The following is an 18,551-nucleotide window of genomic DNA, read 5'->3' on the forward strand; positions in this document are numbered from 1 at the left end:
TTCGAGAGCAGAGAGGCTAGCAGTAAGATAGCATTTGAGGAACGATTGAGAAGGATGGAGGAAAAGCGGTGGGCTAGGAAGGTTTTCAGATACCTGTATATAAAGAATGTTGACACGAAATGGAGAAAGCGAACTAGAAAATTGACAAGCAAATATCTGGACAGCAGTAAGGGGGCAAATCAGCAATTATCGGTTAAGAAAAAGGTTAAAGGAACAGAGAGAGCTTTGTGGAAAACAGGGATGCTGACGAAATCGGCACTAGAAACATACCGGACCTTTAAACAGGAAATTGTCAAAGAAAATATCTATGATAATTGTAGGGGAAGTTCTTTGTTGTTTGAGGCCAGGACTGGAGTTTTGCGGACTAAGAAGTATAGAGTCAGGTACCAGGAGATAGACACTTTGTGCATTGCGTGCGGAGAGGAGGAGGAAACGGCTGAACACTTGATACTTTTCTGTAAAGGGCTTCACCCTACAGTGGAAGGCAGCGGGGCTGACTTACCCAAGGCATTGGGGTTTAGGGATAGTGAAGGGAAAGTGGATTTTAAGAGGTTAGAAGTAACCAAGCGAAGGTTATCTGATTGGTGGCTAAAAGCAAGACAGGAGTAAAATTTCACAAGACATGGCTAGTTGGCTTGAGCCACCGCCCGATGTAAAGGGTTCAGCCGTATCCATCCATCCATCCATCCATCCATCCATCCATCCATCCATCCATCCATCCATCCATCCATCCATCCATCCATCCATCCATCCATCCATCCATCCATCCATCCATCCATCCATCCATCCATCCATCCATCCATCCATCCATCCATCCATCCATCCATCCATCCATCCATCCATCCATCCATCCATCCATCCATCCATCCATCCATCCATCCATCCATCCATCCATCCATCCATCCATCCATCCATCCATCCATCCATCCATCCATCCATCCATCCATCCATCCATCCATCCATCCATCCATCCATCCATCCATCCATCCATCCATCCATCCATCCATCCATCCATCCATCCATCCATCCATCCATCCATCCATCCATCCATCCATCCATCCATCCATCCATCCATCCATCCATCCATCCATCCATCCATCCATCCATCCATCCATCCATCCATCCATCCATCCATCCATCCATCCATCCATCCATCCATCCATCCATCCATCCATCCATCCATCCATCCATCCATCCATCCATCCATCCATCCATCCATCCATCCATCCATCCATCCATCCATCCATCCATCCATCCATCCATCCATCCATCCATCCATCCATCCATCCATCCATCCATCCATCCATCCATCCATCCATCCATCCATCCATCCATCCATCCATCCATCCATCCATCCATCCATCCATCCATCCATCCATCCATCCATCCATCCATCCATCCATCCATCCATCCATCCATCCATCCATCCATCCATCCATCCATCCATCCATCCATCCATCCATCCATCCATCCATCCATCCATCCATCCATCCATCCATCCATCCATCCATCCATCCATCCATCCATCCATCCATCCATCCATCCATCCATCCATCCATCCATCCATCCATCCATCCATCCATCCATCCATCCATCCATCCATCCATCCATCCATCCATCCATCCATCCATCCATCCATCCATCCATCCATCCATCCATCCATCCATCCATCCATCCATCCATCCATCCATCCATCCATCCATCCATCCATCCATCCATCCATCCATCCATCCATCCATCCATCCATCCATCCATCCAATAGCGCATCATACGGGATCAGCTCCTTGTTAACAACCAGAAACCGAGTGATTCTGGGTGTGAGCGGGAGGAGTTTTTGAAGGGTACAAGCACTAACATCTTCCCTCAAGTGCCCGCTAACAGATGATCTGAGCAGACGAGAGACGCAGCTACAAGAATGTTCGAAGAAAATGGTCAGATGGCACTTCAGTTAATGATAGGTCGCTCGGGAGGGGCAACCCAGGTCTCACATGCCACACTGGTGGCAGCACCTGTCATCGCTTAATCGCTGCACCACTGCGCCAGGAGTGGTACGAGGACTCCCAGGTTTTCATGAATGTAGTGAAGGGCCAATTTTGCCTAGAGGGGAGCTAACCTATTACGTCACACCCTTAAGGAGGAGATTGTCTGCTCCATTTTTTTCCACTGCTAAAGTCGCTCGAAGACCACGCAGCTTATGGCTAACTTCAAAAAGGCACTAGCACTCGTTTCATGTGCGAAAGCATGAATCCTTTTGTAAGTGAAATTTGGAGGTCGTGGGTTCGGATCCCAGTTGTTTTTCTGCTACTTTCTCACCAATTACCTTTTAGTGACAAGATATTTGATAAAGTACTTTTTTACCTCGTGCTGTGCGTTGTATTCAACAAATTGTTCCTGTCGTACTTAATCCGTTATTTTGCGCCCCTTACTCAATGCCCTTCATGGCCCTGTAAGAGATTTTGCATAAATAAATGAATAAACAAACAATCCCCTATGCTCCTTGGCTTCAGAGACTGTTGGCTTCCTCCTTGTTGAGCAAAAAAGCCAGTCTAGCGGCACTGAAATCACTATGCGAGTTAATCCATAATGTTATCAAATATATTAAAGACGTTACTTAATCTTTTCCGATAACTAGAGCCTTACTTCGTGTCAAGTGTTCTGTCGGTGCACTGCGAGAAGCGCTGTAAAGACACAGCCAGCATCTGCGTGTTTTTTGCCAACTGTGACATCGCACAATACACACGCCTCTAGCAAGTCGCCTCCATCGAAATGCGACAGGCGCGGCCGGAATCGAATTCTCATCTTTCGGGTCAGCACCTGCACATTATAACAACTGCGCCACCACGGCGGCGAACTATCTTAGAGGCGAGCTGATGCCTACAAGAGTAATTATGGGTCTGTTAATTAGGAATTATTCCGTTGTGTGAGTGCTGAGCAGGCAATGCGAACGGAACCCGATAACGTAACCGCCTTCTGCTCTTAAAGGCAATGCTTAAGCGCCCCACATTATGTGACCGTTTTATTACGGCAATGGGTAACAAGGAGATTTTTAGTGCGCCTTTTTCACGTGGCCATGGAACATTATGACCTGATAGCAATGCCTGCAACACCTGTCCATTTATGTGGCACGCCCTTTATTGCTGATGTGGCTACACAGCTTGATTGCGAACTGGCTTCTGAACACAGCACTCTGCCGTCGTCACACAAGGACAGCAGGCCCACAGCATCCTTCAGATGCATACTAACCAATTCCGTTCGTTTCGCTGAGGTAATATGCTCGACACCCTCGGAACCCAGAATAAGCTATGCATTAGCACTGTAGTTGTTATGCGCACTAGGAATCAACGACTTCGCTCGAAGAAATGTACTAAAGCCGCGCCAAACAGCTCAAAATGCGAGCACATAAAATGCATGGGTGTATTTAATAAAAATTTGTTGAAAGTTTTATTTTCATCAAAAGAGTCTTCAGGGACTCGGCAACCGGTAATGGCGCGTCACCGGACCGAAGTCTCTTCCCACGCCTTGAAGCGGTGGCTGTCCTGGTCGGGAGAAACTGGAAGAGAAGAAGGCGCCACCTTATTCGTTCTCCGCAGTAATAAAGGAAAGATGACGCACCGAGTGGAGTTCAGGCTCCTACACTGAGACTCGCTTCAGCCACGCTTCCGTGCCAGCTAATTATTCTTAGCCTAGGTGACGCGAGCAGCTGACGCTGGCATTCGGCGAAGATCTTGAACTGGGACAGGACACAGACGGTGTCTATCGTGCTACTGCTTCCAAAGTTTTGTTGCTGTTCTCAGTTCCCTGGTCTGTCTGATCCAGCTCGAGCAGTTTAGTGCGGCTTCGATTCTCACCACGACCTGGTATGTTTCATTCCTTCCAGGAAAGAGACTCGCAAATCGAAAAACAACGTTTGTATCTGAAATTCGGCGTATGATAAAGCACACCATATGGTCGAAATTATTTTATTCACCAGCTAGGAAACCAAATGTATTGATTGGAGCGACAAATACTTAAGCCGTTAGCCATTAAGAGCAGCGCACTCCATGAATATAAGCTCAAAATTTTTTGCTGCCTTTCAGCTGTACCCATAAGCAGAGAATCCCAAGACGCACATTACACATGAAATTCACAGTCTGTATTAGTCTCTGATGACGACGTTGTTGAAAGGATCACAGATTAGCTGCCTCGCATCCGCCACGTACGGATGCCTCGGGTATAGTTTGGGGCTCGTTTAGCGAAGCACTGCTGCTCTATAGTTTTCCATTTAGAGGCAAAGGGTACTAAGTAGGAGGGGCGCCTGAAATTCTCTCCGTAATTATACCCAAGGGAGCGCAGTCATTGTATAACCTCCCGGTATCACTTACCTTTCCGATAAACGCAGCTACAGCTGACAGCGTCATCGCATGTGGAGTTCAGCACCGGTCGTCCGGGCTCTGCCTCTTGGCACAGCTGCCTGCACCTCTCCTCGCTGCACTCTGTGGACGGTAAAAAAAAAAGAAATCACCGGAGCTTACTTTCACGCTACGCACACACGACATCGTTCGCAAAAAAAGAGCGACAAAACACTAGGACGAAAAAAAGAGACAAATAAAATGGGCGCTAAATTACAATTAACTATTTGGCGAAGGTGTAGCAGAGACAGACCGAGACACAGACGCGGATTTTCGAAAGCAAGAGATTGAATGCGCACTGCCACTGTTTGTTATGTTTAGTCGATGTGCGTTTTTGCCGCTCGGTGAATCTGTTTATTACCGATCAATTCTTGCGCAGAACCAGACTTTGTGTTCGCTTTTTCTTCCCCGCCTTGAGCCGCGGTGCTATTGTACAGGAGCATGCCAACTATCCTAAGCCAACGCAGCCTGATTCAACGTGTGGCGTGAGGAGATACACCTATAAGATTTTCGCGTGGACATATGCAAGTTACAAGGTGCCGGTGGTGAAAAACGTTTTTAATGTTAAAAAAGAGAGTTCGGATGCCAGAAGGCTTCGTTACATGGTTGGTATCCTTCGTCCGGGACACCGCAAGACGAGGCCCCGTATCGCGTCCGCTTTACCAGAGCCATTTGAAACTCAAGTGTGGAGCAGTTGAGGAGGGCAGTCTCCCGTGCCTCTCGGGTAGGGGTATGGTGATCACCGGCGTCTTCCTGTGGTCCTCTCCGCTCCTACTACCCCCTGGCTCTCTTCCGCCGCTTCCTCCGACACAACGCCAGCGACGCGTCGCAGCTCATCCCCCCGCGTCCGCCCTGTCTGCAAGGCATCCGCGCTTCACCTGGGACGCTCATTATCTGGTGAACTCTTTCCTGTAACCTGCAGTGTTGTACGCGTGTTGAGTTTGTTCTTCCTTGTGTTTTCGTTTCTTATTGGCCCCTTTCCTTTAAATTATAAATACGGCTTTGTTTTGGTTTGTCTGATCTCTTTGTTGTCTTGTTCGAACCTGCATGAGATCAGCGACATTTGGCGTCTGCGACATGGCGAAGCCGTTTAACTTACATTGATGTTTTTTTTAAAAAAGAAGCGATGGCAACGCTGAAGGAGTTCATTGAATTAGGCAAACAGTTGGTGTTGCGAGATGCCGAGCTGCGCACGTGGGTGGCTGCCGAACAAGAGAAGAAAAGCGCAGCACGTGCAGCCGAACGTGAGGCTCAACGCGAGCATGCAAAATCGCTAGGAGAGGCTGAAGAGCGTAGATTGCAGCTCCAATTAAGGCTCGCAGAAGCTGGTGGCGGTGATCGAGAACCCGCACCGGGGCCCTCAGTAGCTGTTAGCCCACACAAATTGATCCCGCCTTTCGACGATCGAAGGGATGACTTGGGTGCGTACCTCAAACGTTTTGAGCGTATCGGAGGAGTGCACAGCTGGCCCCAGGAAAAATTGGCTACAGCACTCAGTATGTCTTGGACTGGGGAAGCTGTCCGTGTGTTCGGTCGACAGTCCCCAACAGATACAATGGATTATGATAAGGCAAAACTAGCCCTTCTCGAACATTTTAGGTTAACAGCAGAGGGTTATCGCGACAGGTTTCGTGAACGTAAGCCACTTGATAAAGAAACAGGCAAGCAATACGCGGCACGCTTGCTTAGTCTTTTTGATCGATGGGTCGAGATGTCGGGTACGCCCAAAACGTACAATGATTCACACGACTTGGTGGTGGCCGAACAGTTAATGAGGAACTGTCATAGCCGTCTGTCGATTTTTTTTTTTTGCGAAAGAGAATGCAAGACGCTGAATAAAATGGCTAAGGCAGCAATGAATTTTCTAGAGGCCCAGCGGCAATAATCTTGTCTTCTTTGATATAATCATTCGAGGTGGGCATCGTGAGAGAAAAGAATGTTCCACCAGGTACACAATCTGGAATGCGTCTCATTTGTAACCGACCTGGTCATAAGGCTGCTGATTGTCGCTCTAAGCCAAAACAGCTTTACTGAGTGCATTGCCGAAAGGCAGGGCATGATGTAAGTACCTGCTCAAAGAATCACGAAAACCAGAAGCAATCGTCAAGCAATCGTCTTGGTGTGTTCAGCCGGAGAGTGTTGTGCCTGAAATGGTGTCCACAACAACAGGTAGGCTTGAACCAGCTGAGGATAAAGTAGTCGTCGGACTTGTCCGGAAAAAGCCTGCAGACTCACAACACATGCCTGTCTTAGCGGGACAAGTCCGAGGTTGTGGGGAGGACCCCAGTTCCAGACTCAGCTCTCACCGGCTCGAGATCTACGGTGTTCCTTGTTGATAGCACCAGTCTGAAAGTTCCCGGGGCAGAAGTCTACATCGCTTTCCCTTATTACACTGGCACCGTCCTGGTGAAATGCGTGGAGACACCATTGTACGACGTCATAGTTGGAAATATACCGGAGGCCAAATCCACCAAATCCAGATATTAATTGGAAGAAACGGGACGGCGTTGCTAAATTATGTCTTGGCGTAGTCAATGACGAGGTTACCAGTGAAAATGATGAGGGCGAGGGCCCACAAGTTGTGTTGACTGGAAAGGAAGTTTCCGGATGAAGGAGGGAAAGTACAGCTTTAAGCGTTGGTCCCATGAGGTTCACCAAGGAAATGCTGGAATCAGAGCAAAGAGATGATGAGTCATTGAAGGCGTGTTGGGTGGAAGTGGGGAAGGTGGTCCATGGCACGCACGGCACTTCTCACTCGTGTTCTGTTGAAAAGAGTTTGCTGTACCGCCTCTATTATCTTGCTTCCGGCAGAGAGGTTCGGCAGGTAGTACTTCCAAAGCCTTCCAGGTCGCAGGTGTTAAGGCTTGCCCACGATAGCCCGCTCCACTCCACACTCCATTTGATCAGGTCGCTGTCGATATTGTCGGTCCGCTGTCACCCACATCGGTGCAAGGGAATCGATATATTCTCACTCTCGTCGATTTTGCCACGCAGTATCCCGACGCCGTGGCTCTGCCAAAGATATATTCAGCAACCATGGCAGAAGGTTTGGTGGAGATGTTTTCACGGATGTTTTCCGAGAGAGATCCTTTGTGACCAGGGCTCTGGTTTCACTTACGAAATGATGAGAGGGCTCAGTGATCTCTTGGCGGTTAAACATCTCAGCACGACCCTCACAATCCAATGTGCAATGGGATGGTGGAGAAATTTAACGGCGCACTGAAGCAGATGCTGCGGAAGCGCAGTCAGGAGCAGCCCAAAGCATGGGATCATTCTATCACTCGGCTTCTGATCGCATACAGAGAGCTCGGAGAAGGGATATTCCGACCGTTGGAAATGGTGGTAGAAAAGCTTGTCAACGTGCGGCTTCCGATGACCAAGAAGCAAATACGTTCCTTCTTAGGGCTTGCCGGATACTACCCGGCGAACTACCTGGTGATACTTGCCGGCGATTTCATCTGTGGCTATGCCTACAAAGTCCAACCGCTCGTGGAGATGACACGCAAAACTGAATGCAAACTTGTCTCTTGTACACCACAGAGGCAAGTCGCTTTTGACGAGCTCAAGACTGCAATAACTTCCTGGCGCGTACTAAGAGCTTCATTTCTCAGTAAGCAGTTTTTACTTGGCACCGAGGCTTCCAAGGTCAGCATAGGTTCCGTTCTCCTGTAGGAACATGTTGGCATCCTCCACCCGGTATCATATGCGAGTCGACAGTTGTTACCTCAAGAACCTTGCTACTCAGCGATTGAACGTGAGTGTTTGGCGGTAGTCTGGGCTATTGAGAAATTCCACATATTCTCGTACGGGACGTTCTTCATCATTCAGGCTGACCACCAACTCTTGCAATATTTAACAAAGGCAAAGCACTTGAAGAGCAGGGTACTGCGCTGGAGCTTAACATTGCAAGAGTATACCTTTCGTGTAGAGTACATCAAGGGCTCGGAAAACGTGGGCGACGATTGCATGAGTCGTTTGTAAATTGCCGGAGGGTTATGCCCAATGTACAGGGCTACTGCCCTGTTTGTTTGCAATGGTTACCTGTGCAAATGTAGTCTAGGAGTGTTTGCGAGTTGTTTTTATTTCTTTTCGTTTTCTCGTTATGAGTTGTTAAGTGTGTAAATTTTCAACTTTATGGTGCAGACGTGTGCAAAGTGTGTGTCGAATGATTTGTAAGGTTTCTATTTCCCCTTGTGCAAGATGTATAATGGTCGGCCCCATGCTCCCTATGTGTGCGTCTCTTATATGCTTCCATGTGTCACTGTGTAAAGTGCATTCAACGAATTCAACGACGTTTAACTTGTCTGCTTCCCACGTGAACATTGTGTGCACCGACGGCAGTTTTTTCTGCGAAAAAACTTTTCCGAGGGAGGGGGGGGGGCATATGTGAGGTGCACAACAAATCCTCAGGGGATTTTTTGGAGTGTTGTGCCTCGACAGTGGTGCGTCGACACCAGAGCGCTACATGCGCCACCTCAGAGTTGTGCGTGTGCATGTCCAAACGGTGTGTGCGAGGCGACGACGACGAATAGCGTGGCGAGAACGAGGAGTGGAGGGCGGAAACTGAGGTGTGAAGGGAGACAGCGCAGCGGAAGTCGTGTCATTCAAACGTGTTTGATTAGCCGCATTTGATTGACAGCTACAGTGTGACAGATTTTGCGGACGGACGGACAACGATGAGCCATTAAAGGCTTTCGCCTCAAAACCAGCGAAATGTGCGGCCTAAGCTCAAATCGAGGGTAACTGAGCGATGCCTGTAGCTGAAGACCCCGTCTGCAGAGGCGCTCCAGTTGCAGCGCACTCCCGATCGAGGCGGGATGCAGGCACGACGCTGACCTGGAAGCCCGCCGGAAAGCGGCACCCCAGGATCTTTGTCAGTAATGCAGAGCAGGTGGCTGGGTGGGATCACGCGCTGCCGTCAGCGACTCGTCGACGCGTTTCCAGGAAAGGCTACCGGCACCTGTCAGCTCCGATGCCGAAATTGCGATGCAAACAGCAGAACCTGTCAGGACTATCGATGATTGTAACGGAAGAGATAGTCCGAGTGTGGGCGGGAGAAAATCTGGAAGATATGAGGCATCCACATTCGCAGCGTGGCTAAGGTGTCAGTTTTCGAACCCGAGCGCGGCGGCCGCATTTCGATGGAGGCGAAACGCAAAGGCGCCCGTGTGCTGTGCGATGTCAGTGCACGTTAAGATCCCCTGGTGGTCGAAATTATTCCGGAGCCCTCAACTACAGCACCTCTTTCTTCCTTTCTCCTCACTCCCTCCTTTATCCCTTCCCTTACGGCGCGGTTCAGGTGTCCGCCGATGTGTGAGACAGATACTGCGCCATGTCCTTCAATTTTAATTGTTTTTTACGGCGTCAGCGATATTCTTCCAGTTTAGCCTCGCGGTGAGATTGCCTGTCACGGAACTGAACGACGAGGCTGCCGCAGTCCCAGTAACAAAACTCGGGCCAGAGTAGTGGGCTGCGCGGTCGGCCGACCCTAGCATCTTGACAAAGGCAACGTCACCTGCAGCTGCCAGGACGAGGTTCTGAGGCAGGCGTTGAACGAACAGCTTGCGTACTACCGAGTTGTCTATCTGCGCCGAGTATTTCGTGCATGCGATGGAGGAGCTGAGATGCGGTCGTCCAGCTTACCGGCGCGGAGCAACTGCCGCAGGCGGACGCGCTGCGATATGGCCTTCCTTTCGAACCTTAACTGCAGCCTTCAAGTGTTCCTACGAGGTGGAGCACCTTGAAAATGCAATCAGTCACCTAAGCTACGCCACGGGGGAGGGCAGACACGACGCGGATGTGCACCACGTGTGTGAAGTGATGCAGCGAAGGCCGAACACTGCTGCCACTTGTGTGAACCGCACTGTTATTACCTCAGGACTAGAAGGCGCTAAAACAACAGACGGCAGATGGAGAAGAAAATGCGGGACGCACACACTTTGATAGACACATTGCAAAATACAGGAGAAAAAAAATTAAATTACGCGTAGTGCTTTAAAATGGTCTCCCAAATTGTGAGAGGAAAACATTACACCAGTTTAGCCAGAAATTCATATACCCGCTTTATCGTTCCTATCAACCAACTCCTCTACACCGAAGCACCCTTCCCCCTCTCCAATCATGTTTTCCTTCCTTCTTCCCTTTTTTATAGGTTGGCCTACCTTTACCCTATGCCCTGCACCTACTGCTATCGTTTCTCAGAAACCGTTGGCTTCCACACCCCTCCCCACCCTTTCCCCTTAGCGCTTTCTCCGCTTCCGTTATTTTGTTCTGGGACGCACCCATTAGTGTGCTCCTGCCTATCTTAAAGTTTCAATGATTTGTTTAAAAATAGTTTCAGCCACGCCCACTTGAAACGATAACGAGTAGAGGCCTGGAAACTTCGTTTTTTTTTGTTTTCGGGGGCGTTGCAAGTTTTTGGCTATATTTGACCTGTAAAAGAAAGATCACAACGTGCATTTCTTTCGAAGATTCGAGATGACAAGTGATAAGAGGAAAGCACTTCTTTACCATGCTGAAAATAGCTGAAACATTAAACGACTGAATAGTGAGAGTTGATTCTCAAACATCCTATGTATAGTTTGTTTTTGGGCAACAGGACATCAGTAGCCAAACATTCAGAACCGCCAGCAACAATGAAGCCCTTCCGAGTGAACATTGAAGATTATAAAATGGCCAAAAATAGTTGGCGTCTGGTTGAAGTTCTGTTCATTGGCAAAGAACACAACCCTGTGAAACTCGAACGAAGGAGTAGACGCCTTTGGTGTTCCACGACGGCAGAATTTGTGCAGTTCAACAACAACCGAACCACATCATGACATGGTGAAGCGAGGAAACCCATGTTGGTCACTGGAACAAATAGGTCCAATTTTCTTTATTCCCATTTAGTGCCAACGGGATAGATATGTCGTTTTTCTATTTAATTATTTGAACTAAAATTGTGAAATTTGTTGAGAACTGCTTCAGTGCAGCTCATGTGCTTGTGCAATGAAATTTTTTTTTCAATTTCGCACAAAATGTATGCTGTATTACAAAGGGTTAATTGTTTTATCCTAGTTTCTCTGGCCAATTCAGCCAGTTGTACGAACGATGCCATCAGTCGCAGATGGAGCCTTTCAAACCCACGTTCGCCACTTCTCCACGCTCTTGATCCCCGCATTCCTTTGTGTGGAGCTGGCCTATTTCCTTTTAGCAGTTTTGTAGGTCTAGAGTGGCATCCTCTTTAGCCGACATCATCGTTGGACGAGAATCACGTTCCCCATCTTAACACCATCCCTACCCGAGACGCCCTCCTCCCCGTCGCCGGGCCTTCGTCCTCGTAGTGGAGACCCTATTTACCCCCACCCCCAAACACAGACACGCAGTGATGAACGCTTCACCAAGACGAAGACAAATCCTCGTGCCGAAACCCTGGCGAGCACCCTGAGGCTTTTCTCTTCCTTGCTCACTTTGTGTGCACCTAATGCCATTGTTTGAAAGAAATATGTTGAACAACACACAACACACTTCGTGCGTGTGGCCCACCACTGGATCTAGGAGTTCCTCGCGATCGACAGTGAGGGATAATTTTTGTTTGTTGCTGCTAGGATGGTGAAATTGGGCTACAATTAGGTGTAAGCACTGAGCACGACAAAATATTTTCAACCGAATGACCAGCCGCTATGACTCACCTCGCAGCGACCTTCTTCTGCGGTCTTCATTGTCTGCATTAAAATAAAAAAATGAAGTTAAAAGTTATTTGGAGTGGGCACGGAGCGATGAAAAAAGGAGGCACCGAAGAGGTGAAGTACATGCAGGGGAAAAGCTTCGCGGGACGAATGACTCCCTGTGTAGAATCATGCTGTGGTTTCCGTGCGCAAGCAACTTAAGATGCAGCGTCGTCTCACGAGAAAGACAAAATGCAGGCTTTTATTCCTGCAGGCATACGTTGAGAGCAGAACTTTGGCCGAGTTAAATGCTTCTCGAATGACTGCCCGCGCGTGCAAGTTCCCAGCGGCAGGTGTTACAGTGCCGTTCACCTTTCTAACGGGTTCGACCTCGACTGCCTGTCCTCATCACGCAGTAAATATTTTGCATCCCAACATCAGTTTGCATAACATGCTTGAAAGTCTGATCAGCACCCATTATTTAAGAACCACGTTAGCAGTTTGAAGAGGCATGCCTTGTCTGGACAGGCTGTGTGAAAAGCGCATTTTGCAGGGATAGGCTTTGGCGTGCTATGTTAGATTCTCTGGGGCATAGCCTACAATTTCTAACATGGATGAAAACGCGCGTTCACTTAACTACCGAGCATGACGTTCCACGAAGGCTACGACTACAGAGACAAGTTGTCTGGAAAGGTGGCGCTGTGGAGAGTGCGACGCATGTCGTCATGCGCGTTTCTTTTGGGCGCTGAGGACAACTTCACTCATTATTGGCTATAAGCAAGAACCGTCTGGGTTCCATGTCCACACTAAAGAGCTCACCTTGAGAACCATAAAAACCGCCCGCGTCTTCATGAGACTACCCTGTAGGCACAATCGCGTTCGTAGGAGGGAAGGTTATCCATGCTGACCTGGGGGTGTGCATGAGCAGGAAGACGAGGGAAAAGTGCAGATCTACAAAAGAAGACGGCGCAGCCGATGAAGACGAAGGAGGCACACAAAATGACAGGAACGGCGCCTTGTGTGCCTGCGTTGTGTTCGTCTGCTGCTCCGTCTTCTTGTGGAAATCTCATGTACCAACTAGCCCATACAAGAGTTCTCTTTGAAAAGCACAGAGCCTCACTTGGATACATGGGCACTCGGTTAAATACACCGCCTTTGCTTTCTGTGCACATGAACTGACAAGTGCACGCTGTGACGTTTGGTCCGTCTTGTGCTAGCCTGTCCATTGTTTCCAAAAAAATGCTCCGTTTATAACACCACCATCTGATCCTAACATTCATTTTTCAATGTACCTCTTCCGAATTTTTAAGGGTCGTCCACCATTTTTCACGAAACCCATTCTTCAACAGTATTCATGATTTTTTTTGTCTCATAATCCAGAACGGCGTGCGCATGATCCACCGTACTACTTTTCGTGCTTTTCATTCAACTAAAAATTCATTTGACGTTGAGCGTGCGTCTAGTCTTCTCTTTGACTGAAGAGCTCGAGGTAAACAAATCGACCAGCTTTCTGCCTTCAGTGCTCTAGCTTAAAACGCTTTCCTATGCTACACACCAGCCTTAGCGCTGTTCCGGAGTAATTACATTCATTCAGCCGTAAGTTTGTACTCCAAACCATGCTCAGCACAGTATACGCACTCGTCGTCCTGTTACAGTAGCAGAAATTGTCAATGCATTTGGACTCCAGCAGTTCCTCAGGTGGGTACTTTTCCTTGCAGTAGGCGCTGCATATGTCTTCCGTGCAATCTGAAAATAGGTTGTACAGAGATTGAAGAGCACACGTTCGCTTCGTCAACACAACCAACTCAAGCTGCGGGTCATTCTGGCTACTCATCCTTGTCACTTATCAGTACACACAGGTCGCCCTTCCTCTCCCGCCCCTTCCTTTCACCACGTTTTCTGTCTGTGTAATTCCCTCTGGACTGCTTCTATCGTTAGCCGTTATCGATTCTTCGTTTCGTCGGGGTAAGAAAAAATAGGGACCTGTCGGATGACAATACAGAGACATGCGCAGACGTGTTAGCAAGTTTTACAATAAAAAGCGAATTATGCCACATCGGTTAGCGAGAAGTGATTCCGCCCGCTCTGCAGGAAATGCGCTCGAAGTGTGTCCGACAAAGTGCGCGTCGCCTTGCAGGGCCCCTCAATGACATTGGCCAATTGGAGAGAAAATGGAAGTAAAGTTTCCCTGGTCAGGTTTCGGAGAGAGACGCAGTTTTGCGCTTGTTGCAGATAGGCTGTGTCGCTTCATTCCCATAGCCAATGCCGCGCCGATTTTGACAAGTTTCTCGTAAACGCTTTGCCTTTCACTCTGCACAGTGCCGACTCGCCTTTTCCGCTTCTTGGGGATGGGCGCTCCGACAGAGTTAGGCTTAGCACGGAGAAGAAGGCTGTGCAACCGCGATTAATTCACGCGAGAGGTTTCGAAAGGAAGTTTCCTGGTGTTGTTGCCTCAAAAACGGTAGCTTACGGCTGGGTTAGTGGCGGGAAAACTTCATCGTCATCAAGAAAAGGAGCGTGATGGGTTAGGGGTCCACTTGAAATAAATTGCACGAGCCCTCACGAAGGTGTCAGATGGCATGAAGTATAATGTGGTTCCGGGCGACCTCTAGGGCCAAGCTCTCTGTCCGGAGCTGTCTCTCCGGATCCAAGCTCAGAAGCGTAGTCTCGCACTGATTCTGGCTTGAAAGTTGGAGTCCCTGAGGGGATAAGCCCTGAGTGCACTCATATAATACATGGTTTCATTTATTTCATTTATTTCATCCTTAAAGACCCGAAGGCATTACATAAGGGATTTGCTTTAGAACGGCTGCTTGACTCGGTCCTCGTTCACGATTTCCAAAGCAACGAAGACGAGCACCGGCTTGTGGAAGGTTATTACGAATGAGCCGGGAGCTCCATCATCTCGGCCTACTGAGTGCTCACCGTTTCTATCACTTTGGTGTGCATATGTTGTTTCGGCTCTCAAGGACGTTTTTTGCAGGCTAGTTGGTGCATTACTGGAATTGGTTTGTTTTTGGCACAGAAAGACAGCTCAAGAACAAACTTGACAGAAGAGAGCGCTAACTAACAACTCAGGGTTTTATTGACAGACCAGTTGCTTTTATACAACACCTTTCTTCAACAGAATGAATGAAAAGGAATCACTCGCGGACATATAAATTCGACTGAGATGCCATCAACCTACGATGTGGATTGCATAGTTCCAGTGTTGTTGCTGAGCAAGATACCCTATTTCTTTTTTTTTTTTGAAAGCAAAACGGAGGGATAGCTGATGCACGTGTTACGAGCTTCTTGACTCTGATCAGCTTCTATTCTCTCTCTTCCCAGCTGCGTCTTGCACCAGCGCCACACTGCGGTGCCTGCAGGGGCGGAAGTCCAGTTGCTTCATGTTCGAATACGATAAATCATTTTGCTGCTCGATTTCTTTTGAACCTAGTTTGCGTGCTCCATTAGCCTCTCATTAAGACACCTTCAGTGTGACCAATACATCCTTTAGCACAGGACTGCGGCACAGACTACACGACGCTCTTCGAGCAACTCACGAAGTACTGCTGATGGCGCTTTGAACAAGCGACAGCCGTATGCTCCGCATTAACTCTCCTGCTAATTCTAGAGAGTTTTTCTGGTGCCGAAAAACACTCTCAAGTCGCGCCAGAACAAGATATGCGTAAAAGCGCTGAGCCGGCAATAAGTTACAGTGTTACCAAATGTTGCATTTATCATTCAATTGAAAAACTAATCCAGTTGGCCATACGAGCTTGTTCGTATTTTGCCCGCAAAACTATATATACACCAAGTGTTGCATGGAAACTCGGCATCAATTTTTAAATATAGATTGCTTTGTGAGAAAGGGAGACTATATGCACTGTAGTAATGGCAACCTTTGCGCACACCGGAAAAGAAGCCAGTCCTGTTAACTAGAAAAAAGTAAGAACAAATTTTTTTAAATGTTAGAATAGCCGCTTGGTTGCAATTGCATAGTTCTAGCTAGCCATTAATAACAGCCTTTGTAGTTTTTAGAATTTAGGAGACGCCATTACATCCGTGGGTCTGGCTCAAAAAATTCTGGCCGTTTCGGTTGGGATTCGAAAACTGCACGCCTGCCGTGCCCGCTCAGCGATGCCCACCAAACAGCGTGGCCTCGGCTGGGTTCAGGGAGAGGCACTGCCGCACTTCGGCGGACGACGCTGGGCGCAGGCACGCGGCTTTCGAATTCCATCCGAAACGGCCAGAATTTGTTGACCCACAGCGGCGAGGGTAATCGCGTTCTTGAAATTCTAAAAGCTAATGTTGCTATTAATAATAGACACCTACAAATCACACATTGCAAACGGCCGCCTATCTCTAACAGATAAAATGCACTAAAAATGGCGATAAAAGTAATAAAAGCTGGTACTGAGTTGTTCGACAATACCCATTCCATGAAATAAATATTTCTGGCTTGTCTTAACAGTTGTTTGTTGCGAACCTATGTATCAGATATTTTGATGCTATGCACTCCCTGTACGCCCACTCCTCCCTACCGTTAAGGTACGTCCACACTAGCGACAAAAACGCGCGCGACACGCCGCACGCGGCAAGCGCCCGCGCGGCAGACGCGCGCGGGCAAGTCCACAGTCGCGTTTTGCGGCACGCGGCAACGGCGCGTGGAGTCACGCGCTGTCTCGTTCCATTCGATACTTCTCGTGACAACGCGCTCTCCGTTCTCGTTCCATCGGAAGTGTCTGTGTTTTCTTGCGCCACTGCCGACCACGCTCAGGCATGTCGGATACGGACGAGGAGCTACTCGTGACTGTGAACACTATAATACTTATTTGTGGTTTACTTGTGCGACGCCGACGTGCCAGAAAGCGGACGAGAAGGTTTTGGGTGCGCCCTATATGGCGGTACAGGGACACTGAGGGCCAGGCGCATACTCTGCTTCCCCGCCTGCGCGCGAGAGACGAAGGATACTTCAGAGAGTAAGTGGTATCGATAACTACTTCTTCGATTAAGTGCGTGCAACCTGCAGATCGTAGAGTCTCACAAATGATTGTGCCGTTTCTTGTAGCTACCTGCGAATGCCGCCGAGTGTCTTCGACACTTTGCTTGGTCTCGTGAGGCCCCTGATTGAGCGGCAGGTGACACCGTTCCGGGATCCCATTTCTGCTCATGATCGACTAGCGATGACGATTCGGTAAGATTTATTTCAACCCTATTTTCTTTCTGTAATGCAAGAATACCGAATGTCTATGCTACACTTGTACCGACACTTAAATGGAATCCTATTTACGCACGGGAGGCTTAGCGCACAGCCCATGGTTTCAGTGCGAGATCAACGCACCGAAATGCCTCTGTCCCGTGCATTGGTGCACCACGCTCAAGAACCCTAGGCGACCAAAAATCCCCCCCCCCCCCTGCCTCTGCACGCACGCACACGCTTACTTATGGCGTGCCACATTATCAGTTCGTTGCTCTCGCACGTCAATCCCGAGTTTATCTTCATTCAGTATTTTCGGTTGTGCAAAAATGAACAGGCTAGTCAGCAATTATTTGCTTAACTGTTTATGTTATTATTGAAATTATATTTGCATTGTTAGCGTGGAATACCCAGATAATATATTGTAGAGCACAGTGTTGAGTGTTAATTTCAAAATAATGGTTTATATGAATTTTTTACAGGTTCCTTGCGAACGGAGACACCTTCAGGAGCTTATCGTACAATTTTCTAATAGGGAGGTCAACGGCATGTGAAATTGTCAGAGAAACAACTTCCGCGCTTTGGGACGTTCTTCAGCCAACATATTTAAGGTTTCCGGCAACTTCCCAGGAGTGGCTAAAGGTAAGCAGAGAAGCTGTGTAATTCATGTTGTCTGAAATCTGAGTAAACAAGGTATATCAGTGCTTTCCAAGGATACCGTGCAATAGTTCAATATGACATCGTTCTGTATCACGAGTTTGTAATGGTCGAGTACGTAATATAGGTGATAGGTTTGCCTTTTCTATTTTCAGATCGCTGCAGACATGGAAGAATTTTGGCACTTTCCCAATTGCATAGGAAGCATCGACGGTAAACATGTGCACATCCAATGCCCAGACAACTCAGGATCGATGAATTTAAACTATAAGAAAACATTCAGTGTGGTCCTCCTAGCTGTGTGTGATGCACATTACAAGTAAGCCAATTCTTTCAATGCTTGGAACTTTACTATGTTGATTTCCTCAGCTTGCACTCAAGAGGTCTCATGTCACCACAACAAGCTCAACTGTCAGTGTGCTCTAATTTGCAACAGAAGCCTTTGCAAACTTTGTGATTATTATAAACTTAGAATAACAAATTCAGTACCCAATTCCGTAGACAACTGCAAAATAAATAGAGAATGTACAGGGGTGTGTTCTTTATTGTACTAATGTGTGTCTACTTCTAGGTTCACCTATGCAGACATTGGCCATTACGGCGGTGAAGGTGACAGCGGGATCTTTCAGCGATCACCTCTGTTGGAAGTGCTGGAAAAGGGTTTGCTGGGCATTCCTC

At 48.1% G+C, this 18,551-nt stretch overlaps 1 protein-coding gene across 7 annotated transcripts in view; it reads right to left on the bottom strand.

The window, feature by feature from the left end:
- LOC144100779 (uncharacterized) overlaps positions 1 to 18,551 on the bottom strand; it is a 320,982-nt gene that overhangs the window by 22,976 nt on the left and 279,455 nt on the right. For 6 of the 7 annotated variants that reach the window (XM_077633626.1, XM_077633623.1, XM_077633625.1 and 3 more), the window contains 4 exons: positions 13,673 to 13,780; positions 12,059 to 12,091; positions 4,362 to 4,472; positions 3,416 to 3,550 (listed from right to left, as the gene is read on the bottom strand). In XM_077633626.1, the coding sequence (XP_077489752.1) occupies positions 3,492 to 3,550; positions 4,362 to 4,472; positions 12,059 to 12,091; positions 13,673 to 13,780 (311 nt within the window). In that variant the 3' untranslated portion in view covers positions 3,416 to 3,491. Of the gene's footprint in view, positions 1 to 3,415; positions 3,551 to 4,361; positions 4,473 to 12,058; positions 12,092 to 13,672; positions 13,781 to 18,551 lie in introns of those variants that run through there. The other variant, XM_077633622.1, reaches the window with a different exon arrangement.

The sequence above is a fragment of the Amblyomma americanum genome, chromosome 8 (genome assembly GCF_052857255.1).
Source record: "Amblyomma americanum isolate KBUSLIRL-KWMA chromosome 8, ASM5285725v1, whole genome shotgun sequence".
NCBI classification, from domain to species: Eukaryota; Metazoa; Arthropoda; class Arachnida; order Ixodida; family Ixodidae; genus Amblyomma; species Amblyomma americanum.